This window comes from Carcharhinus amblyrhynchos, chromosome 10, assembly GCF_965287045.1.
Source record: "Carcharhinus amblyrhynchos chromosome 10, sCarAmb.v2.hapA, whole genome shotgun sequence".
In the NCBI taxonomy this organism is placed as follows: Eukaryota; Metazoa; Chordata; class Chondrichthyes; order Carcharhiniformes; family Carcharhinidae; genus Carcharhinus; species Carcharhinus amblyrhynchos.
In genome coordinates this window covers 69,234,588-69,260,766 of record NC_137333.1, presented here as the reverse complement: position 1 = coordinate 69,260,766, position 26,179 = coordinate 69,234,588, and the positions used below count along the sequence as shown (strand labels likewise).

At 40.5% G+C, this 26,179-nt stretch overlaps 1 protein-coding gene across 1 annotated transcript; it reads right to left on the bottom strand.

The window, feature by feature from the left end:
- Positions 1-25,458, bottom strand: fdx1 (ferredoxin 1). The gene is made up of 4 exons (XM_080197283.1): positions 25,206-25,458; positions 15,399-15,523; positions 6,111-6,240; positions 1-2,573 (listed from the first exon to the last, which is right to left on the bottom strand). The coding sequence occupies exons 1-4, from the start codon at positions 25,418-25,420 to the stop codon at positions 2,459-2,461; spliced, it is 585 nt and encodes a 194-aa protein (XP_080053409.1). The 5' UTR covers positions 25,421-25,458; the 3' UTR covers positions 1-2,458.
- Positions 25,459-26,179: the final 721 nt, after the last annotated feature.

Sequence of the window (26,179 nt, the reverse complement as noted above, 5' to 3'; positions counted from 1 at the left end):
TAGGAAATCAAAACCAACTGTATTTTCCAATGAAAGCACATACTTAAAACATTTCTTCACGCTAGCATTTAAAGACATTAAGGAAAGGCAATTACAGCAACCAAATGATTAAATGAAATAGGTTAAATGCAGATGCAATTAAAAACAACTGAAGGTCCACCTCCAGTTAGCAATTGCTTTTTTTTTAAAAATGTATTGAATTTATCTTTTTGCAAGAAATGATCTTAGCAGTCGTGAAGTTAATTCACAAAGATCATTGTCACATATGAAGAGAAGACCTTTATACAAATACCAATATTAAGAAAATTCTACTGTGCTCCTTTATATATTCTTTATAAAATTGATCTGTGAATAATCAAGCGTTGGAAGTACACGTCGTAGTAGTATTACTTATCACACATGTAATTGAGAGATATGGAGGAAGGCAGCAGGAGGGAAGAAACAAGATTTTAAAATGCACTGCTCAATAACACATTAACATATTTACATCACAATTATATGGCTGTAATACTCCTTGCAATTAAATGGAAAAAGAAATTTGGTAGCCTGCAAAATAAAATCTAATAAGCACAATCCTCTTTTTCCAGTCTTATCCAGGAAGAAAGAAAAATATTGCAACTTGTTTACTTACAATCGCTTGAATTGTCTAAAATGTATAGCACATAAACCATTCTCAATTGTTCTTAAACAGTCAGCTGCTGCTGAAACCCTCATCCATGTCATTATTGCCTCTGGACTTGCCTTTTCCAACACATCTCAGTCAACCTCCTACTTTCTACTCTATAAATTTGAAGGCATCCTAGCCTTTGTTCCCCATATCCTAACTTGCACCGAGGCCTGTACACTCATGTGTTCACTGACCTACACCGACTCCCAGATAAACAACATCTCAATTTTAAAATTTTCAGCCTTGCTTTCAAACTCCTCCATGGTCTCACTCCTCCCATTTTTATTTCTTTCAGCCCCCACAATCTCATTCCAATTCTAGTCTCCAGAATTTACTTGATTTTAATCTCTCCATCACTGGTGGCTGTGCCTTCAACTGCAAATGTCTTGAGCTTTAGGGGGTTCCCTCCCTAAATACCTCTCGTCTTTAGTTGCATATTAAAATCTACCTCTTAGACCAAGCATTTGATCTACTGTCCTAATACCTCCTTGTGTAGACTGGTGCCAAATTCTGTTTGACAATGCTCCTATGAAGCATTTTGGGACAGTTTAGTATGTTAAAGGCACTATATAAATACAAGTTAGTCATGTTGTTGATCCCTTTAAATGCATCCATGCCAGTTGCCTCAACCACTCCACATGGTAGCATTCTGACCCCAGTCTACAGTCCGTATTGGATTCATTAAGAACAAGTATTTAGTTTTGGAGACCTCCATGTTCTAATCTGTTAAATCCCTTCATAATTTTCAAGACCTCAATTAAGTTATCCCTATGTTGTTCACCTATATTTTAAAGTGTTGAATTGCAACAGGATTCAACGTTTCAAAGGCCATGTTATCATTAATGTCAAATGGGCAGGGAAATTATTGGAGAAAGAGGTAGAGTTGTATATAGACCAGAAGGTAGTATTTCATCGTATTCTAAAAGTTTGCATTTCCAAATAGAAATGACCAATACTAGTCTTCATCTCAAAAAGGGCATTTGTTCCACTGACCAATTATCAGCAATGCAATTAAAACGATTAACATGAACGTACTGTCAACTGATATTTGTAAAGGGCCTTTTCAACCTCAAATTTTGACAAGCCATAAACACAGCTTCAGTCAAAGTTTCTTCCCACCACCATTCATTTATGAACCCAAAAGAAATTGTATAAAAACCATCTATGCAACTTCATGCTCCAATACGGTTCTCATAAAACATAGTGAGAAACCATATTAATTGCTGTATTAAAGTTTCTAATTAAACAATCTATAAGAGAAACAATTAAAAAGATATTTCCAGTGTTGCAGCATTTTTACAATATATCAGAAGAAATTAATGTTATGGCTCTAAATCCACTCAATGGCTTTATCAATTACAACAACAAATCTCTTGAAAATTGTGAACGTAATTGAAATATAGCACACACATTGCAACTAATAAAATAAGATTGGAATTTCAAGAACATTCGCCACTTCCACCCGAAGCTAACCAAAAATTCCCAACAGCAGTTCATAGAAATCAAGCATTTACAACCTCTTCAAACATTCCAATTGCTTTCTTTATAGTATATATATTGTGTACAATAGTTAAGCAGTTTATCAGTATACTTTTCCAAATCAGTGATGTTGATATCTTACCTCCACCAAGAAATTAAACCAATGAGAGCTTATTGATACATTCAATATTAAGTAACCCAGTTATACTGAAGATTTTATTTTTTTTAAAACAATAAGTCATATTTTAATTATTAAAGTGATTTGAACTTTTTTTTAAAGCCACGTAGATTTTGTGATTTAGATTGATTCCTTCAGGAGCCCGAGTCAAAATCCTTGGTTTCTCTAACATCAGCAACACTATTTGGAACTTCCACAGTCATCCCATCCATCCATTTCTTAAGGCAGATCTGGCAACCCAAACGCGATCTGAAAAATCAAATTCAATTATATTTTAAAGCAACACTGAAAAATCTTTAGGTAAGCATCCACGGCAGCACTTGATGTAATAAAATATTCGCCTGGCTTATTGCAGTATGTTATTTTGGGAAATATTCCAAGTGGCTGATTATTCAAGTAGTGTACTGTCATATTTACTCAAGGACAAGCATTGCCTATATTGTTAACGGAAAACTTGATAATTCCAGCAAATGTAAATATCCACACAATTTCCAAACTTTTTACTAATTGCATCTTAAAATATGCTAAATCAGTGTTTGGACAAACACAAGCTGACTGGACACAAGTAACAAAAATACCAAAAAATTATGTTCAAGTTGAAAGGTTTTCCATTTATGACTGATATTTCACCACGTGCGTTAAGAAAACAGAATTTGCTAGGCTATCTTGATAGATAAGAATGGTCGTTCATGAGGCAGTCATAATTCATTTAAACAGACAGACACTTGTCATATGTAAATGTTAGCTTAATCAAATTCTCAAGAGTATATTTAGTTTGAGGAACGCGTCTTCAATCTTTTAGAAAAAAAAGTATTTGGAACTACATAGAAAGAAAATCCAAGAAAGCCAACAGAGACACAAGTAGAATGAGGATAATTTAATAGGTATGTGGACCAAAAAAATGGCAACTGATTAATTAGGTTTGTTCAGTATTCTAATACCTGAAGTAATTATAAAATGTACCTTAGAATAAAATGTAGTTTCACTTGAGGTTTGCAACTGAAACAAGCTCCTGACATATTTATTCAGTTGCTTCGGATTATGTGTTACATTGCAAACTTCAGTTTTCCTACCTGGGGCTTAACTTTCTGTTCTCCTTGCCTTCTAGGGACATGCACCTATTTTAATCAAACTGATGCTCTGAAATTCAACTAAATAGCCACGAACGAACAAGCTTCTCTTGTCCTTACCCATCCGCCAACCTCTGGAAAAGCATTAGTACCCCCTGCAAAAATGCTGAGGAGATTGGGAAACCAAGCTTTCTCTGAACAATGCCACATTCCATTACACTGTGGCGCAGCATCCCAGTGCTCCAAATCAATAGCCATAACGAAACATCCTACAACCAACAACTGGAGTCAGTAATCCACCTTTGAGACAGCCTTTAATTTTTATTTCTTTGGTTTTAATTTGCCCAAGTTCCCTGGATTCAGAGAAAGTGCATTTGATTGGGAGATACCAAACGTAACTCCTTTATTCAAAGAGAACGAGACAGAAAGCAGGAAGTTATAGGCCAGTTAGGTTAACATCTGTCATAGGAAAATATTAGCAGCCATTATTAAGGATGTTATAGTAGAGCAATTAGAAAAATTCAGGCAATCAGGCATGATTTTGTGATGGATAAATCACGTTTAACCAATTTATTGGAGTTCTTTGAAGGTGTCATATGTGCTGTGGATAATGGAGAACCAGTGGATGTACTGTACTTAGATCTTCAGAAGGCATTTGATGAAAGTACCATATCAAAGACTATTGTGGAAAATAAAAGCTCATTGTGTAGGGAATAACATATTTGGCAATGGATAGAAGATTGGCTAACTAACAGGAAACAGAAGGTCGCAACAAATGGGTCTTTTTCTGTTGGTTTGATGTGACAAGTGGTTTGCCATAGGGATCACTGCTGGGCCTTCAGCTTTTTATAATTTCATCCAAATAATTTGGATGAAGGGATCAAAGAATGGATGCTAAATTTGGTGATGATACAAAGGTAGTTAAGAAAGTAGGTTGAAGGGAATATAGATAGGCAGAGATCTGGCAAATGGAGTATAAAAAACAATTTCCAACCATAAAGACGGCTTAGTCCCATTTCTGAAATGGTACCTACCTTTTGTCAAATAGGAGGCAGAGAGTGGGGGTCAACGGGTGCTATTCGGATTGGCGGATGGTGACTAGTGGAGTGCCCCAGGGGTTGGTGCTGGGGCCTCAGCTTTTTACCATTTATATAGATGATCTGGAGGAGGGAACCGAGTGTAGAGTGTCAAAATTTGCTGATGACACCAAGATTGGGGGAACGGCAAATTGTGCGGAGGGTGTGGAGAGTCTGCAGAAGGATCTAGATAGGCTGGGCGAATGGGCCAGGAAATGGCAAATGGAATTTAATGTTGGCAAGTGTGAGGTGGTCCACTTTGGTAGGAAAAATGGTAGGAAGGACTATTACTTACGAGGCGAAAAACTGCAGCAGGCGACGGTGCAGAGGGACCTTGGGGTCCTTGTGCATGAGTCGCAAAAACCCAGCTTGCAGGTGCAGCAGGTGGTCAGGAAGGCGAATGGGATGCTAGCCTTCATAGCGAAGGGGATTGAATATAAAAGTAGGGAGGTCTTGCTGCAGCTGTATAGGGCATTGGTAAGGCCGCAACTGGAGTACTGTGTGCATTTTTGGGCGCCGCACCTGCGCAAAGATATTTTGGCCTTGGAGGGAGTGCAGAGGAGGTTTACTAGGCTGATACCGGAGTTGAGGGGGTTGAGCTATGAGGAGAGGCTGAATAAACTGGGCTTGTACTCGTTAGAGTTTAGAAGAATGAGAGGAGATCTCATTGAGACGTATAAGATGATGAATGGGATGGATAGGATAGAGGTGGAAAGACTCTTCCCGCTCAAAAAAGACAATAGGACTAGGGGGCACAGCCTCAAGATAAAAGGGGGGCGGTTTAGAACGGAGTTGAGGAGGAACTTCTTCACTCAAAGGGTGGTGAATCTCTGGAATTCTCTGCCCGTTGAAGTGGTGGAGGCTGCCTCGCTAAATATTTTTAAGACGCGGGTTGATGGGTTTTTGATAGGAGAGGGGATTAAGGGTTATGGGGAGAGGGCGGGAAAGTGGAACTGAGCAGCGACAGATCAGCCATGATCTTATTGAATGGCGGGGCAGGCTCGAAGGGCTGGATGGCCTACTCCTGCTCCTATTTCTTATGTTCTTTGACACTGAAACCCTTATACATGCTTTTGTTAACTCCAATCTCAATTATGCCATTGCCCTCTATTCTGGTCTCCCATCTTTCGCTGCCCGTAAACTTGACCAAAACTCTGCTGCATGCATCTTCAGGCACAACACTGCTGTTGCCCATCACCCCATCTGCCTATTTGCCTCCATCAATAAATCCATAGTCCACAGAAAACTAGAATCTCTTCCAGTCCTATATCCCCTCTGAGGCTGTAATATTCTGATTTTTCCTTTGTGCATATTGTCCAAGTTGCCTCAGTACTGCTCTGCAACTTCCTCTTCAAACCCCTCTCTCTCGTTACTTGCAAAGCACCTTTTCAAGACTGATCTCTTTCAACAAATTCTGTCTTATTGCCAACCACCCCCCTCCCCGGCTCAACAGCCAACCACTCCCCCTGGTTCAACATCCAACTACCCTTCCTAGCTCAACATCCAACTTTTTTAATGCCAATTTGCAAAACATCTTGAGACTTATCCTAAGGCAATACATTAGTGAAAATTGTTGTTTTTGTAATTTGATTTAAATTACTAATATTGGGTTTTGTATTAAAATAAACAGAATAGCTTACGTCTCAGTGAGATCATAGGCCAAGTCCAACATATCCATTTCTTCATCGGCGATGCTATCTAATTGCTTGTAGACAGATTCTTCAAAGATTAGATGACATGTGGAGCAGGCCAAAGTTCCTTCACATGCACCTACAAGTCAGGCAAATATATCATCAGCTGCATTTGCTAGAGTTACAATTACTTTATCAGAACTATGTTTGGAAAAAAAAATTAAATGTTGCTAAAGTACAGACAGAAACTGATTTTAATTATAGTTTTAAAAATTGTACCATTGGGCTACACAGATGCACAGTGGTTAGCATGGCAGTTTCAGTGCCAGGGACCCAGGTTCAATTCAGGGCTTAGGTGATTGTGGGGGGTCTGCATGGGTTTCCTCTCACACTCCAAAGATGTGCGGGTTAGGTTGATTGATCATGCTAAATTGACCATTAGTGTTGGTAAGATTAGCCATGGTAAATACATGGGGTTACAGAGCTCGGGTCTGAATGGAATTGTTTTTTGGTGTATATTTGATGGGCCAAATGGCCTCATTTTGCACTATAGGGATTCCATTACACTTCCATTTCAGCAGGATAAGAAAATTGATCAAAACCATAACTAGTCCATTAGTGAAGAGTAACAATGATACTACACTCTTATGGACAACAATACAGTTCTGTATGACTTGTATTTCCTAATCGCGTACTTCATAAGAGCAGCAATATATGCACTGTCACACCTGCATATTAGCCAGTTTCCTTTATCAGTTCATTTACGTAAGTACAGCTGATACCCATTGGAAACCTGGCAGGAACTATCAGGATGGAAACTCGGATGCTATCGCAAGTGTGTGACAGCTTATACTGAAGTAGCACAGAAGATATATCATGAATTGATGACAGGCAGTTAACTATCTGGAAAGAGTTACTGATGGGAGGAGGGGAGGTTTAAACGTGGGAAGTACTTTTAGGCACATGCAAAAACCCAACCTGGGTAAGTGAACGTGCAGAATAAGGCGCTAGATAAAGCAGTTAGTGCAACCTCAATCTACCCCAAATTACAAAGTTGATTCTGGATAAAATGTAACATTTGAAGGAAAATAATTGGGAGCAACAGGGAGATGGCATGGAAGATCAGACTGTAACATAAACAGACTATACCCATCTGCTGTCATGCTCCTACAAACATTTACAGCTTGAGATACAAAGAACTAATGTTGCAAAACAAAAATTCCATTGCTTTTTACTGCAAACCATCATCATAAACCCCTCCCCCCTTGAACCTTACCTCCAATAAGTACAAACAACTGATAGATCTCTGTCACCAAAATCAAGTCCCTGCAATTAGCTGCCTTGGCCATGTCTTTCCCTTTCATTAGGTCACCTTGTCAAACTTCCTTTAATGTTCCTCCATGTCCAACTCCTGAATTCACATCTTTCTCTAGTTTCTCTCCTATTTCGCCTCATGCCCTCTGAGCAATTTTTGTCCAGGAGTCCCAACCTTGATTCTATTCCCACTAATGACCAACTTCCTCATTAGTCCATGTTAGTCGATGTTAACAGTTTTCTCTTTTCAGGTATTGGCCCTTTCTCCTTTACATCTGTTGACATCATCCTTCTCCTCAAAAGGTCTCCGTGACCCAACCACCCTTGCAAAGCAGTGTGCCAATTCCAACCCTTTCCTACATCCTTGAATATGGTACTGTCTCACTTTATGGCACATGTTAAATTTGCAATATAAAGATTCAATCTTGTCTAATCTCAAAATCTATTCCACCTTCATTCTGCCTCAGCAATTATTACTAACATATTTCTCACGGAGGTACTTGCTCAATTTGACTTTGAAGGAATTCTTTAAAGTTTATTTATTAGTCACAAGTAGGCTTACATTAACATTGAAATAAAGTTACTGTGAAAATCCCCTAGTCACCACCCTCCGGTGCCTGTCTGGGTACACCGAGGGAGAATTTAGCATGACCAATGCATCTAGTCAGCACGTCTTTTGGACTGTAGGAGGAAACCGCAGCACCTGAGGAAACCCGTGCGGACACAGGGAGAATGTCTGTGTGAAGTCCGCACAATCACCCAAGCCAGGAATCGAGCCCCGGTCCCTGGCGCTGAGAGAAAGCAGTGCTAACCTCTATGCCAATGTGCCGACCACACATTTCAAACGTGATTCAAACCCCCATATAATTACAATCTGCATATTTTCACAATCTTGGTTTCTGGCATAAAGTACGTGATTCAAGTTTAATGAGAAAAACAATTACTAATAATAATCAGAATTAAATAAGACCTACATAAAAAAATCCTTAACCCATATCCATAAAATCCATAAAAGGTAATTAATTTAAGTTATTAGCCTGCGATTTAAGTCAACCGCATGTAATGCTATGGCATCTTGCATCTTCAAAACCTATTATTACCTTCTTTAACCAAGAATTTATTTCCTGTTTTATAAATGATTACCCATTGCTTTTATTTTAAATGCATCAACACTCCATTCCACTTTTTTTGGAATTTGATCAGAAAATTCTGCAGCCTAAATAGGGTAACTTATGCATTTCAACAGCTCATATCTAATACCAGGAACATATCTGATCAAGATAGGATATTTTGGCCAATTGCGTGCATTTAAGGCTATAGTTTGTTTCCAGTTTCCATCCAACAGGTTGCTGCAATGCATCTAGTGTATAGGCAAAGAAAATTAAAATGCTTTTCGTTTTTTAATTACCAGTTTGCATCCAATTTTCAGATGCTGTTGGCTAGCAGTTGGCTAACAAGAGCTAACTATGCAAATATTTTCCTGTCAACTGTTAAGTTTTCCTTGTGGCGATTCTTTGTAATGCAACTTTCACTAACAAAAATAAAATATTGCCACTTGGAAAGATTAAAAACACAACCCCTACATTAGATCAGTAGCCATGAATTATTGAAATACCGTCTCCACGTCAAATTTATATGCAAGAATATGTTGCATTATATTTTTCAATGGTGAATTCTTCCTTTAAAAATATAATCTACAAAAGGTTCTTTTTGGAGGTTGCAATTGTATATTTCTCAATAAAGCGACTTATTTTGAGAATGGTCCCTATATTTAAGCAAGCCAATATAAGTCAGTACATATTCAAAACAAATAATTACACAAAATTACATACTAATGGTTACTGTATGTATTACATCCCTGTATGTTCTATTCTGTCCTACCATTAATTGAGAACATGCACCAAGTTTCTATTGAATTTGTCCTCAGTAGGAAGCTATAAACAATTCTAATCACTTTGTTGCAATATGAATGAAATTCAGAAGTTCAAGTTGAAGCTGCAAGAATGCCACTAATTGATTACTCACTTTAGGGCACATAATAGTTGAAAGTTTTTGCACAAAAACCTTGAAATAAATCTTTAACAATACTAAAGTCATGAAATCATTATGACATAGAAAGCCATTTGCCCCACTGACTCATATTAGTTCTCTGTATAGCAAACCAACTATCTGTGGTCCTGCAAGTTTATTTCCTTCAAGTGCCCATCCAGCCTCCTTTTGAAATCATTAACCATCTCTGCTATCACCACCCTGGTAGACAGCAAGTTCTAAATCATTGCCACTTATTGCACTAGTCCAAATTCTTAATCTGTGTTCCCTAGTCCTTATAGCATTAGCTAATGAGAACAACTATACTTGGTCCACCTTATCTAAACTAGTAGAATCTTGGACACCTCTATCAAATCTCTTTACATTCCCTTTGATCCGAGAATACCAGCTTCTACAACCTAATCTTTTTGCTAAGATCTCTCACCCCAATAATTCTGGTAAATCTCTTTTGCATCCTCTCAACAACCCTTACCATCCTTCCTGCAGTACAGTAACCAGAGTTTGATAAAAGTTCAGGACAACTTCCCTGTGAGGGTAATCCCACACAACTAGACGACAGTGGAGGGCACTGGTTGATGATGGTGTGTGATCAATTTATGAAGTTCAAGATTCCACGTTTTGTTAATAACTCTCCATACCACCTTCAAAGATCTTTGCAAATGAATCGCTAATCTCTGTTCCTGCATTCTCTTGGAGGTGTGCCATTAAGTTTATAGGTAGAAATTTAAGAATTATGCAAACCCCAGGCAAACAGTCCAACTTAATGGGCAGATATGTCTTGGCAGGACCATCAGAGAATCCCATGGTGAATCAGAAGTTTTCTGTTTGTTAGGAAGGACATGGCGGGCAGCATGGTGGTTAGCACTGCTGCCTCACACCGACAGAGACCTGGGTTTGATTCCCAGCTTGGGTCACTCACTGTCTGCACATTCCCCCAGAGTCTGTATGGGTTTCCTCCCATATGCTAGTTAGGTGCATTGGTCATGCTAAATTCTCCCTTAGTATTACTGAACCAGGCGCCTGAGTGTGGCGACTAGGGAACTTTCATAGTAACTTCATTGCAGTGTTAATGTAAACTACTTGTGACACTAATAAATAAACTTTAAAGTTAATACATTGATACACAGGCATCTACTCTTTATAAACAGCCATTTTTTTTTTAAAAAAATCACCCAGAAGCACAGGGAGCCTATGGTTCCTAGCTGCCTTCTCCATGATGATACCTTGGCCAGAAGTCAACTCTCCAACCAATCAGCATGCTTCCTTTTCATCTGTAATATTATTGTTTGAAAATTGACATTAAGTTTGTCCTAATGAGCATAAGATGAAAAGCTCTGGCAATGTGTCTCTCTTTTTCAGTAATATTCAAGTTCTGCATTGCTAAGTGACTATTTCAGAAATTCCACCCCCTCCTTCAGGTTATTCTATAACAAAAGTGATGTCCACTGTAAAATGCTTTGGGATGCCCAAAAGTCAAACGTAAGCTCTTTTTTCTGGTCTCAACTGCACCCTCCCCACCCACCATATATTTTTATAAAATTATCTTCAATAATTATCTGCAGTGCATCAGGTACTATCAAAGCATTATAGTCCATCATTTACAGCAGGCAAATCCCATTCGGATGAACACATTCAGTGTAAATGGTCAAAGCAGTACATCACTTGCTGCAACCTGGTGGGAAGATTTCTTAAAGATGTCCCCAGAACGAACTTCTATTATTTATAAGTACATATGTAACAATATGTAAATGTTACGGTGTGGGGAAAAGCTACTCAGTGCAACCAATCTATGTCAATGGTATTCCTAATTACCTTTGCCCATCCCATTCCCATATTTTTCATCACTTTTCCAACCTAATTATGAACGTTTGTGTCACACCACTAACTTTAGAAGTAAATTCAACAGCCTTGACATTCTCCATGAAAAGAAGCTCTACTGCTCTCTATTCAATAGCTTTTACATTTAATCTTTATGGCTCTTCATTCTAGATAATGGAAACAGTTGCTTCCATCTATGCAATCTCATTCTTTTATAATTTTAAACACCATCATATTGTTACAATTTTTCAAGTCTTTGTATTTTCTCATACTTAACAGAATCCTAAGGAATCTGTAGTCTTGCTGAAATGGCACAAACATTGTTCAAAGTTCTCATGCTATTTATATTCAGGGCTGAGGGTGATCCTATGCCAATAATAGAAATTTTAAACAATGCTTCTGTCACTAAATTCATGTCGAACAGATGAGGTTGAACTTGTAAAGTTCCAAACTGATTAGTGCTATAAACAACAGTGAATAAGGCTTATTCAGCTAGGTAGCAACTAACTACTCACACTGTGTTATTACAGCAGCACCTAGTGGCAAACAGTCAAATAAACCCCAAAAAAACTAAAATTTATACCCAACAAAATGCTTATTCTAACATCAGAAGTTCTCGATTATCAGATCTTTTAGCAGTGCAAACTAAACGTTATATTTTTCTGGGATCTGAGGAACTTATGACCAGTCCCAGATATAATTGAGCAGATTAAATTTTCCAACATTTTCTGTTTTTGTTTCAAGATTCCAGCATCCGCAGTAATTTACTTTTACCTTTGGGTTTAATTCTATCTTGTGCTTATAGTGACTTCCCTATACGTTACTGATTAAAAATTGGGGATGAGGAGATTTGGTATTCATGTATTTTACATAAGAACATAAGAAATAGGAGCAGGAGTAGGCCATCTAGCCCTTCGAGCCTGCCCCGCCATTCAATAAGATCATGGCTGATCTGTTGTGGCTCAATTCCACTTTCCCGCCCTCTCCCCATAACCCTTAATCCCCTCTCTTATCAAGAACCCATCAACCCGCTTCTTAAAAATATTTAGTGAGGCAGCCTCCACCACTTCAACGGGCAGAGAATTCCAGAGATTCACCACCCTTTGAGTGAAGAAGTTCCTCCTCAACTCCGTTCTAAACCGCCTCCTGTGCCCCCTAGTCCTACTGTCCTTTCTGAGCGGGAAGAGCCTCTCCACCTCTATCCTATCCATCATATTTTACACCAGTCACCATCTTAAATTATAGTGTTGACTGAGTAGGGTGGAATTTTAAAAATCTGAGGGTCTATTTTAGAAAAGTTAAATTATACAAAAGGTGTCAATCATACAACAAGGTACTTTTCTTCATCTTTCTATTTTCTTATTCTAAAAGCACTGTCTTGTCCTAAGACGTTCCAGACGTGCATGGCATCTCATCTAAATGGTACCTCACCCAAAAGGTTATTGTTCATCAGTAAGCCTGGACAGCATTGGCTTACAGGCTGTTCAATTATGGAAAAGCATCAAAAGCTCTGTTTTCCCAGTGTCTGCAGGCATTCAAGATGTCAAAAATTTAGCAAAATTAAAAATTATATTAACAAGCTATAACTGACAAGGACAAAAATCTCTTGCATTTGCCCCCAGTGCCCCCTCCTTGCAGCACAAGGTGACCTTAGAGAAGATTTCCTATATGCCAAAAAGTCAAATTTCTCACAGCCAAGTACCTGTTGCAACAGCCTTGGTTTAACTCAGTTGTGGAACATCTGCACAATACACAGTATTTCATTATCTGGGAAAATTTGAAGTCAAATAAACAAGTCATAAAGCTTCAGCACTGATGACACTGTATCAACGTAAAACAATGTAATGCAGCTGCAGGAACTTTGACTTGAGCACGAAAAGCACACATCATGTTGTTGCAATCAACTTTGCGCAGTTAGGTTTTGGAATGGAGCAGTTTATTCTTGTCTTTTTGCCTACATAACTTCAAAGCATATTAAGCCCAGGTTGTCTGTGAGCCCTGCCAAAAAGGTTATTAGACTCCATATCTTATCAAATACAGGCTTTGACAGTGGAAACCATTCCTTTTTGAGATCCATGACACAATGAAGCAATTTTCTGAGGTAGGGAGAATTCCAAAACAAACTCATACAAGGGGCATTATGATCGTTTTAACTTGAAATCATATGAGATAAGGAACAAGACATATGTTTTTTTGGTTTTAGTAGCCAGCATGGGCCAATGCTCCAGATCAAATTGTTCTCAGGCACTCTGGGTTAATTTGCTAATGAAGGAACAAGGTATTAAGTCAATAGTTCACAATATTCAGAGTTTAAATTTTTATTTCTAACTAATTCCCTAAGTATGCAAACTCAAAGTAAAATTAAGACCCAAGCTTTTGCACAGACAGAGATGCTCTCCATCTGCGCAAAAGTGCCTGCAGAGGCCCAAAACAGAAAGTGTCAACCAAAACTGACTTCTGCCATTTTTGCAGGGATGGGTGATGGGACAAGTAATATTAGTCGCATAGTGATTCAAAGGCATTTGCCCATATTCATCAGCAGCTGCCTCCAGTTGTGAGATTTTGGTATCTCAAACGCAAAATGTACAGGTTTTTACCTGGTAAGAACAGTTGCGAGCCTTGGGATTCATTTGGATTGCCAGGTTATCCTGTCGGAGAAGCAAGATACTTCTTTTGGGTAGGTCAGCAGCCCTTTCAGATTTTTAAAACAGACACGATTGCGCATGTAAGGTGCATAGATTTACTGGAACTGTCAAAGTGGATAGAGGAAAACAAAAGAGTGGCAGAGGGGTGTGAGGGGGCCATCAAGGCTGGGTGTGGAGCAAGAGGTGACATTGGGAGTATGGAGCATTGAGAGTTAGAGATGTTTTTTATTTTAAGTATTTTAAAACAAATTTGGCAAAGTGCCAGAGCACAGAGGCAAGCCTCCTGATCAGCCTGCCTTCACACCAGCAACTGCCACATTAATCCTGCCTGTCCCCATGGAATGAAAATCTGACCGAGCCTCTTTCTCTTGGGTTGGCTTGGCTTGGCAGAACTATCCCAAACCCAGGAGTGGAAATCTGGGCTGAAGAGTTTTACTAGCATTCTGTATCTGGTGGGGACAAAACTTCATTTGTACATAAGATAAAGCCAGTAACACTTTTTAAAAAAAATCTAAGAAATTTGAACACGACATAGTCAAGACATTGCGTGCATTTTAATCTAGAGATAGGAAATAATCTTGATGCAGCATAGTAGAACCACTGAAGCATTTCCTCAGATAATAACAGATTTGGAAACTATTGCAGTCTGGAACACAGTAGAGATGAACAAGGATTTAAATTAGTTCTCCTTGTTGTTTATCCTCAGTTATCAAGAAGAGGATCAAATAGAAACTAGACACTGCACCATAGGAAGAGCAAGTCAATCTGGAATGTGCTCAATTAACTGCTGATTACATCATTTTTGACTGCAGTAGTGCATAAAATCAAGAGTGGGGAAGGGGGGTTGTGTGTGGGCTAAAAGTAGAGATTGGAAAGAGAGAAATGGAATAAAAATTAAACTTCTGTTCATTACATAAAATCCTTTCACATCAAACTGTGAAAATGTTTTTATCATTAACTAAAATGTCTGGAAGAATTCATAATATAGAAAGTAATTTTCTGCAGAAAACTAAAGTGACAAATTATAGTTGCTTTGCAAACCCCGATACCCCTGCGTTTGTGGTCAGCCAAACGAATTACAATTGTGTACTCAATTAACAGAAGGGCAGTTATATTTTCCGCATTTTGGGAAAATTCAAGTTTTTGTTTAAAATGGTTTATGGGATAAACTAGTCCTTTGAAAAACTAAGTATACATGTAGGAGTGTTTTTCCATATGAAAAATTCAGAGCTCGATAGGTACAGTCAAAACTGGTGACCTTGGGACCTTGGTTCATGCCTGATTTCAGAGAAAACAATTGGAACCTTAATTCAATTAACAGAAGACGTAAAAATAAGTTAATGTTTTTTAATTAAAGTTTGCAAGTGAATAAATAACGTTTGGAAAATAATAATATGGTAAGACTGACTTGAATTATAACTATGTATTTCAGACCATGATTGAATAATACTGTTGAATTAACAGAACTTACCAAAACCATCAATATCCAAGTTATTTTCAATGACAACATCCAAGAGAGAATCGCCTAAATTTCCCTCTGCTGTAAGTTTCTCTCCATCACGGTTAACAAAATTGATTGTTACTTTATCTTTTGAACTGCAAATGAGAACAAGTACAAAGGAGATTTGTTTGTTTGGTGGCTAAAATTAAGTGAATTTATTTTTCACCAGTACAAGAGAAAAGACGTTGACATATATCAACTGAAAGATGTGTGTAATATTATTGTAGCGGTTTAATGATTGAATATTAAACCAATATGAATAATCACTGAATCTTTACGGTGCAGGCTTTACAATCTGCACTGGCTCTTGAAACAACATTCTATCTCTTCCCACACCCTTGCTTTATTCTTGTAACCTTGCACATCCTTTCTTTTCATAAAACATAGTATTTTAAAAATTCAAGGAATTTTGAAGATAACGTTCCTCAGATAGATTTCACCAAACCATAAACGCGTCTGCAGAATTTCAACGCATTACCTTGGAATTTTAGAAAAACAGTAATTTATTGAATAGTTGAGTAAAGCAAAAAAGAGTTTTGCATTACTGAATGTTACCCATAACAGGAAGGATAGAAAAGGGGCTGGTCACTCTTGGTGATCCAGCAATCCTTGTCAGAAGAGCATGTACAGATGTTAGGTAGGGTAAGGGTTTCCTGAGTTAACATGTAAAAATAGTATTCTGACACTTAGTGATTGCATACACAAATAATAATCTCTTGAATAAAATACCAGAGATCGTCCATTGAAAAGTTGATTTGAAGCTTTCCAGAAAGCAGTGGAGGGGAAAAAAGTTGGCAAATCTTTCCACAATTATTACCAGATTATGCTCTCCTAGGAAATATAGGTCACAGTAATATAACCGCCATCGACTCAATGTGACCAGGGTTGCAGCAGTTTAAAAATTAAAGCAATGTTCCCATCGCTGCCATTTTGGTCAGCATTTCCAAATGGGTCATACTGGAGAATAATTCTAGTATCCTTAGTTTTCTAGAGCAGACCGTCATGTCCATTAGATGGGAAAAAATTCTTAAACCGTTTAAATCTGACCTGATTTTCTGCTTATTTAAAAAATGGACTTTGCTGAACCAAAAACATGGCTGCTACAGATCACAAGATTTGCAAGTTGATTACAGTTCTGGAAACACACAACAGTATTTGCAAAACAAAGTTCAACCCTCATCCTTATGGAATTACACATCTGTAATGGTATGGGCCCATTACAATCAACAAGCGAGACAGCAGCAAAGACCCTGTTCCCCAATCTGAACTTATACCAGAGATACAGCCATCAAAACTTTTCATATTTTTGGCTGTGCTAATAGCCACCATCTATCTACAGATCCATAAAAGATAGATCAATGGATTTTGACCAAAAGTAGAAACAGATTGTCTACCTGAAACTAACTCAATGGGCAACATCACATGATCACAAACTCCCTTGGCCTTTGGAAAGTTTTTTAATGTTACATTCCAGGACTCAGGCTAACACCACCAAAGCCGACGCTCCAAACTCACAACAAAGCCAGTCTCAAGTCTAAACCTCATTGAGGTTTGGTTTCCTGGAAGATTCCTGCTTCACCTGCAGAGTGGACAAAGTCTCTAAATACTTAAATCATTTTGCTGCATCATCAACCAATTTTAAAAGGAATTTAGCAACTCCTGCTTTCAGCTAGCTGAACCTGCCTGAGCATTAAAGCTTGTGTGAAGGCATCCTTACCTGGACATTGACATTCATATGAATTAATATCCATACCTTTGGTTCTTTTTTTAATTATTCTTAGTTGTAAAACTCTTTCATTCCTATTTCCGTCATCTGTACAAGTATGTATGTGTAGCTGTAACGACTATACCATAGGTCCGAATGCATGAATAATCAACATTTCTGCTTTAGATTTGTGTGCAGTGTTTGTTGCAAGTCACTTTAAAATTAATGTCACATAATTGAAGAATTTCAAGAAACACGCCACAAACTATTTCAAAAATTAAAACACCTCTGCTTAAACGGACAGCTGCAGGCTGCTTCTGAAATTATTTTGTTAAAAGTTCTTCAGCTGTTTCATCAGTGGTCTTCCTTCCAATACAAGATCAGAAGTGAGGATGCTCGCTGATGATTGCACCATGTTCAGCCTCATTCACAACTCCCAAGTTACTGAAGCAGTCCATGTTCAAATGCAGAAAGATCTGCACAATATTCAGGCTTGTGCTCATAAATTGCATTTAAGCCATACAAGTGCCAAGCAATGACTATTTCCAACAAGAGAAAATCTAACACTGTCCCTTAACATTCAATGGCATTACCATCGCTGAATCCCCCACTATCAACATCTTGGGTGTTACTATTGACTAGAAATGGAACTGGACTTGCCACATTAATATTGTGGTGACAAGAGCAGATCAGTGGGTAGAATCAGAGATTTATAGCATGGAAACAGGCCCTTCGGCCCAACGTGTCCATGCTGCCCACTTTTTACAACTAAGCTAGTCCCAATTGCCCACATTTGGCCCATAGCCCTCTTTACCCATCTTACTCATGCAACTGTTTAAATGCTTTTTAAAAGACAAAATTGTACCTACCTCTACTACTGCCTCTGGCAATTCATTCCAGACACACCATCCTCTCTGAAAAAAAAAGCCCCTCTGAAGCCTTCTGTATCTCTCTGCTCTCACCTTAAACTTATGCCCTCTAATTTTAGGCTCCCCTACATTTGGGAAAAGCTATTGATTATCTCATCTATGCCCCCCATTATCTTATAGATCTCTATTAGATCACGCCAAAGCCTCTTACACTCCAGGAAAGACAAGTCCCAGTCTATCCAGCCTCTCCTTATAACTCAAACCATCAAGTCCCGCTTGCATCCTAGTAAATCTTTGGTAGGAACGTTATGGCAAGTAACTTACCCCCGGTGCTTCAAAGAATGTCCACTATCTACAAAGCACAAGTCAGGAATGTGATGGAGTACTCTCCACTTGCCTGGATGAATGCAGTTCCAACACTCAAGAAGCTTGACGCCATCCAAGACATAAGAACATAAGAAATAGGAGCAGGAGTAGGCCATCTAGCCCTTCGAGCCTGCCCCGCCATTCAATAAGATTATGGCTGATCTGTCGTGGCTCAGATCCACATTCCCGCCCTCTCCCCATAACCCTTAATCCCCTCGCTTATCAAAAACCCATCAACCCGCGTCTTAAAAATATTTAGCGAGGCAGCCTCCACCACTTCAACAGGCAGAGAATTCCAGAGATTCACCACCCTTTGAGTGAAGAAGTTCCTCCTCAACTCCGTTCTAAACCACCCCCCCTTTATCTTGAGGCTGTGCCCCCTAGTCCTACTGTCCTTTCTGAGCAGGAAGAGTCTCTCCACCTCTATCCTATCCATCCCATTCATCATCTTATACGTCTCAATGAGATCTCCCCTCATTCTTCTAAACTCTAACGAGTACAAGCCTAGTTTATTCAGCCTCTCCTCATAGCTCAACCCCCTCAACTCCGGCATCAGCCTAGTAAACCTTCTCTGCACTCCCTCCAAGGCCAAAATATCCTTGCGTAAGTGCGGCGACCAAAACTGCACACAGTACTCCAGCTGCGGCCTCACCAATGCCCTATACAGTTGCAGCAAGACCTCCCTACTTTTATATTCAATCCCCCTCGCTATGAAGGCCAGCATCCCATTTGCCTTCCTGACCACCTGCTGCACCTGCAGGCTGGGTTTTTGCGACTCATGCACAAGGACCCCGAGGTCCCTCTGCACCTTCACCTGCTGCAGTTTTTCGCCACATGAGTAATAGTCCTCCCTACCATTATTCCTACCAAAGTGGACCACCTCGCACTTGCCAACATTGAATTCCATTTGCCAGTTCCTGGCCCATTCGCCCAGCCTATCTAGATCCTTCTGTAGACTCTCCACACCCTCCGTGCAATTTGCCGATCCACCAATCTTGGTGTCATCAGCAAATTTCGACACCATACACTCGGTTCCCTCCTCCAGATCATCTATATAAATGGTAAATAGCTGAGGCCCCAGCACCGACCCCTGGGGCACTCCACTAGTCACCAACCACCAATCCGAATAGCACCCATTAACCCCCACTCTCTGCCTCCTATTTGACAACCAATCCTCTATCCATGCTAACACCCTACCCCCAACTCCATGCCCCCTTACCTTCTGCAATAACCTCGTGAGGTACCTTGTCAAACGCCTTCTGAAAATCAAGAAAGACCACATCCACCGGCTCTCCTCTATCCACCGCCCTAGACACATCCTCATAGAACTCCAATAAATTTGTCAGACACGACTTCCCTTTAACGAAACCGTGCTGCGTCTGCTCTATCAAGCAATTCCCCCTCAAGGTGCCTCGCTATTTCCTCCTTGATGACAAATTCTAACATTTTACCTACAACAGACGTTAAACTAACCGGCCTATAATTCCCCGCCTTTTGCCTGCCACCCTTCTTAAACAATGGCGTAACATTAGCCGTTTTCCAATCTTCCGGCACTTCCCCGGAATCCAGCGACGTTTGGAAAATAACCACCAAAGCATCCACTATCACCTCCGCCATTTCTTTCAGAACCCTTGGATGCATTCCATCCGGTCCTGGGGACTTGTCCACAATCAGTCCCTCCAGTCTGTCGAGCACCGCCTCTCTAGTAACAATAATGTCACTCAGGCCCTCCACTCCTACCACCTTTCTATCGCTAACACCCGGCAAATTATTAACGTCCTCCTCCGTGAAGACTGAAACAAAATAGTTATTCAAGACCTCAGCCATTTCCCTATCCCCTACCACTAAGTCCCCCTTCTCATCCTCTAAGGGTCCAATGTTCACCCTAGCCAGCCTCTTCCTTTTTATATATTTATAAAAACTCTTGCTATCCTTTTTTATATTAAGCGCTAGCCCAGCTTCATAGTTTCTCCTACCCTTCTTTATCAACTTCTTTGTCAATCTTTGTTGACATTTAAACCTCTCCCATTCCTCTTCTTGCCCACTACTCTAAGCTACTCTAAACGCCTCCGCTTTTAATTTAACACTTTCCTTCACCTCCTTCGTTATCCACGACTTATTACCTCTCCTCCTACAGTCCTTTTTAACCATCGGAATAAAGTTCTGCTGAGCACCAAGAAAGATCTCCTTAAAGATCCTCCATTGCTCCTCAGCAGACCTACCTTCCAACGTGCTCCCCCAATCAACATTCGCCAATTCTTCTCTCATCCTTCCGTACTCCCCTCTGTTCAAACAAAGGACGCGTGTCCGGGAACCCACTTTCTCCTCCTCCATCTGCACCAGAAACTCCACCATACAATGATCACTCTCCCCAGAGGATCCTTCACCACAAGGTCCCTAATTCTTCCCGCCTCATTACATAACACCAGATCCGAGATAGCTCGCTCCCTCGTCGGCTCCAACACACACTGTTCAAGGAAACTATCCCAGCAGCATTCCAAGAACTCCTCCTCGAGCCCACCGCGTCCAACATGGGTCGACCAATCAATATGTAGATTGAAATCCCCCATAATTACCGCCGTTCCATTCCTGCACGCCACACTTATTTGCGCGTTAACAGCCCACCCCACCTCCAGATCATTATTCGGGGGCCTATAGACGACACCCACCAGCGTCTTCCTCCCTTTGCTGTTCCTAATCTCCACCCACAACGATTCCACTTTCTGCTCTTTGGTTCCTATATCATCCCTTGCTACCACCCTGATGCTATCCTTAATCAGCAGAGCTACGCCCTCCCCTTTTTCCTCCCAAAACAGCCTATTTGATTGGCACCCCCATCCAGAAACAAACACTCATCCCTCCAATACTAAACGTTCAGTGGCAACAGTACATCTACAAAATTCACCGCAGAAACTCTTCAAGGCTCCTTAGACAGAACCTTCCAAACCTACAACCACCACCAACCCAAGAAGCAAGCACATGGTAACACTACCATCTAGCTAGTGATATCTACCTCCTGTGAACAAATAGAAAATAAAACACTATTCCCCTCCCCAGTCACTTGTCTCAGTAGCTTATTTCTGGGTTGAACATACTTACTGATATCAGTGAACAAATACATCAATCCCTGCAATACTGTTCATCCCCAACTCCAGCATCACTTATTCATATTTCTATCACCTCTTAAATCTAATGTCTTCATTATTGGCCCACCTTTCCACATCAGAGAATCATCAATAACACAGCACTGAAGGAGGCCATTCAATCCACTGTGCCTGCTCTTTACCCCTCTATTCAAGCAACGTAGTCCCTTTCAAGATTTTTTTTTGAAAGTTACAATTGAATCCGCTTCCATCACCCTTTCAGGCAGTTCATCACCACATGAAAAAAACGTTTGAAAGTGTCACCTCTGGCTCTTTTGCCATTCACCTTAAAAACATGTCCTCTGATTTCTGACCATTCTGCTCCAAAATAGTTTCTCTTTATTTACTCTACCAAAACAAATCAGGATTTTGCACACCTCTATCAAATGTCCTTTCAATCTTCTCTCTTGTAAGAAGAAAATCCCCAACTTCTCTGGTCTCTCCACAATACTGAAATCCCTTATCTCTGGTACTATTCTAGTGATCCTCCTATGCACCCTCTCTAAAGCTTTGGCATCCTTCCTAAAGTATGGTGCCCAAAATTGAGCACAACACGCCAGCTAAGGCCCTAGCAGTCATTTATAAAAGGTTTAGAACCCAGAATTCTGCTTAAGAATTCTGGTTGATAGAGAACCAGACAACAGAAATTTTATTGTAAGTAAACAGATAACCTGCTGCTTGAGGAATAATAATGACCATCACATAAGGAGAACAGTCCCACTCTTCTTCAAACTTAACAATTAGATCTTTAACTGCCATCCACCTGGACATCCAGGCATCAATGACAAAGCCACTATTTGTTGCCTATATTTAATTGCCCTTGAACCGAGTGGCTTTAGGCCATTTCAGAGAGTTAGTAAGTATCAATCACACTGCTGTAAGGATGGTAGATTCTTTACCCTTAAAAAGTATTAGTGAACCAGATGGGTTTTTACGACAATGATAGTTGTCATGGTCACCACTGGTGAAACTAGCTTTATATCCCAGATTTATTAATTGAATTTAAATTCCCCCAGCTGCCAGTTGGGATTTCAACTCACGCCCCCAGAGCATTGAGAGAAAAAACAAAATATTGCAGATGCTGGAATCAGAAACAAAAATAGAAAATGCTGGAAGACATAGCATCTGTGGAGAGAGAGAACAGAGCTAACATTGAGTTTGGATTACCGGCTCTAGCTCTGACAAAAGGTCACTCTGACTCGAAATGTTGACTCTATTCTCTCTCCACAGAAGCTATCAGGGTTTTACCAGCATTTTCTGTTTGTGTTCTCCAGAGCACTGGCCTGGGCTTCTGAATTACTAGTCCAATAATATCGCTACTATTCTATTGTCTAATAGGTATAACATTTCATTTAAAAAACCATATCCAACATTCCAAGTGCCAACCAAAACTATCTGAACCCTTCCTTTATGACTTGAGAGACAATAGGGTGACCACTAAATGAAGCCTAATTCTAATTCCTTTAGAATGGTAAGGAGCTATTATTGAATCAATAAAAACAGGAGAACAGTAATTGTGAATGTACTAGACATGCAACAAATGAGAGTTAAAAGCTGTGCTTACACGTGCACATGCAGTAGACAAAACCATGTAAAAGGATAAAGCATTACCCTGCAATGAAACATGTCAGCACAGGCAAAGAATGCTTTATTTCACTGGTTAGCAACAGGCATCCATTTACAACTAGGGATTAAAAAGGATTTGTAAACAATTTGAAAAAAAAATTATTTGCTTGGAGACAGGGAGGGGGTGGATAAAATAACCTTTTCTCAAATTCATTCATGGGATGGGGGTGTTACTGATAAGGTCAGCAATTATTGTCCATCCCTAATTGCTCGAGAAGGTGGTACGAACTGCCTTCTTGAAGTGCTATAGAGCAAGTGGTGTAGATGCAACCAGAATGCTGTTAAGGAGGGAGGCTGAAAAATTTGATCCAGTGACAATGAAGGAATAACAATTCAGTTCCAAGACAGATGTTGTGTGACTTGGAGGGGACTTGCAGGTGGCAGCATTCCCTTGCACCTGTTGTTTGTGTCTTTCTAGGGGATGGAGGTTTTTGGTTTGGAAACTGCCATCAAGGCAGCCTTGGCAAGTTGCTGCAGAGCATCTTGTATATGGTGCACACTGCATCCATTGTGTGCCAGCAATGGAGAGCATGATGCTTAAGGTTGGTGATCAGTTATCAAACCAGCTTCTTTTTTCTCCTGGATGGTGAGAGCCTCGAGTTAGAGCAGCACTCATCCAAGTCAAGTGCAATGTATGCCACAACACTCTTGACTTGTGCCTAACTAATGGTGAACCGACGAGTTACTAGCGGCAACATTCCCTACCTCTGACCAACTATTCTAGCCGCAGTATGAATATAGCTGGTCTAGTTCAGTTTCTGGTCCATGGTTAACCCCAAGTTATTGATGGTGGGCAATGGGGAGATAGTAGTGGGCCCAAGCAAACTTGGTTACTCAGTTTGAAAAGATTTGATCTTTTATAGAAGCATAAAATCCCCACAGTGCAGAAGTAGGCTATTCAGTCCATTGAGTCTGTACTGATTCTCCAAAAGAGCATCTTAATCTTACCCAGGTATCCCCCCATCCATCTATCCCCATAACCCCATGCATTTACCTCAGCCAATCCACCCAACTTGAACATCTTTGGATTATGGGAGGAAACACGAGCACCCAGCAGAAACTCACACAGACACAGGCAGAATGTGCAAACTCAACATTGACAGGTACCCAAGGCCGGAATCAAACCCAGGTCCCTGGCATCGTGAGGCAGCACTTACTAATCTGTCAACAAGTCATCCCCAACATGTGTATATGTTCTGTCTGCAAAGAACAGGGCTCTAAGTAATTGTTATGAATTCAACTAATTAGTTAAACAGGGAAATAACTTCACTAGAGTTGACTTGTCAAACACACCCCTCTGTCCTGTAGTATAAACTACTGTGATCATTTGGTATTGTGTTTGCCCTAATGAGTGCAAGGTGAAAAGCTTCAGCAATATTCAAATTCTGTACTACCAACAAGCTAATTATTTTACATTATAGACAACTTCATTACATCCATTCAACAATTTAATAAAACGTTTTGACCTCTTCAAATCCTATTACAATCTTCAAATACATCTCCCTCATGCTGACTCCCAGGACAGTTGCTGAAGATATATTACAGGAAGGAAGGGATTTCTAAGTTGGAATATCTAACTCCATTTTAATCAAAACATTTACATCAACGCATTCCCAAAAGACTCGCGTGCCACTGTATTGTTTGACATGCCGTTTATTGTGACCTGGGGATAGGCCCAACATGGATACTGCGAGATCACGCTAACCGCAATGAGATCAAAAGCCACATAAACTGTTCTAATCGTTGTTAATGGATAAGTATATAGGAGATATTCCTTGCTGTTTGACTAGTGCAATGGAATTTTTACAAATAGTTCTAAGATAAAAGCACACCTCAGTTTAATACCTTGTCTTTATATACGATGCCAATGTACCTTGTAACTTTCAGGTCATAATACTCCTCGTAAACCCACTACGTCACCTAAGCAATGGCATGTGTGATCTATCAGTTATCAATAAGATAACGCCGCTTTCTTGCCCATTACACAATCATCCCAATAGTGATCAGGTCTCTGCGAGCAGATACTAGGCCGGCCTCTCTCGGTACCACACTGCCCACTGACTCTCACCTCTGTAGCCGGGCAGCGGTGCTCAGTGAATGTCGGCCCCACATCCCCCTGCTGCTGGCAGTGACCCTGCCGCATACAAACAGCCCGCCCTCTCCTCGCCTTCCGCTCCGGAAACTGCCCGGGCCCAAGTAGCCGGCGCAACCAGGATGCCACAGCCGCCTCAACACCGCACTCCGGAGAGTCAGCACAAATCCCCGAGTAGCTCCAGCCGCCATTTCCACACCGGTTACTTTGACCCAGTTTCAAACTTATGACCTCACCAGCCTCGCACAGCCCGGAACGCGCCAGCGCCCCAAAGGCGGGACCAGGGGAAAGGGAGAAGCCGCCGGGAGGGCGGGGTCAGACATGGAGGCGGGGCCTCAGTGACGGGGTGAGGGGGCGTGGTCAGAGACGTGTGCGGTCGCGAGGGCGGAGACCAAAGGGGCGTGGTCCGAGAGGCGGGCATGGTCCGAGGGACAGGGTGTGGGTATGCCGGCGTTGGACTGGCGTAAACACAGTGAAAAGTCTGACAATACCAGGTTTTAGTCCAACCTATTTATTTGATAATATACTCACAAGCTTTTGGGTTAGTCCCTTCGTCAGGTGAATGGAGAGTTCTGGCCTCAGACAGAGCATATAAAGCACAGACAGTTTAGAGATTACTGATTAGAATGCGAATCCTTACACCTAACCTGCTGTTCAAGACCTGAAGTGGCTGACAACGTGAGTGGAAGGAGCACTGATCACAGGTTAAAGAGATGTGTATTGTCTCCAGACAATACAGTAAGTGAGGTTTTGCAAACCCAGGCAAGTCACGGGGGTTACAGATAGTGCGACATGAACCCGAGATCCCTGTTGAGACCGTCCTCATGTGTGCGGAACTTGGCTATCAGTCTCTGTTCAGCGACTCTGCGCTGTCGTGTGTCGTGAAGGCCGCCTTGGAGAATGCTTACCCGAAGGTCAGAGGCTGAATGCCTGTGACCACCGAAGTGTTC

What these genes read in the sequence shown, in the direction of transcription:
- fdx1 (XM_080197283.1), bottom strand. Translation starts at nt 25,420, where the DNA reads ATGGCGGCTGGAGCTACTCGGGGATTTGTGCTGACTCTCCGGAGTGCG. An exon ending in ACCGCTGCCCGGCTACAGAG is followed by an intron (nt 15,524 to 25,205) that starts GTGAGAGTCAGT and finishes TCTCATTTGCAG; the next exon opens with TTCAAAAGATAAAGTAACAA. An exon ending in GCCTATGATCTCACTGAGAC is followed by an intron (nt 2,574 to 6,110) that starts GTAAGCTATTCT and finishes TTGATTTTTCAG; the next exon opens with ATCGCGTTTGGGTTGCCAGA.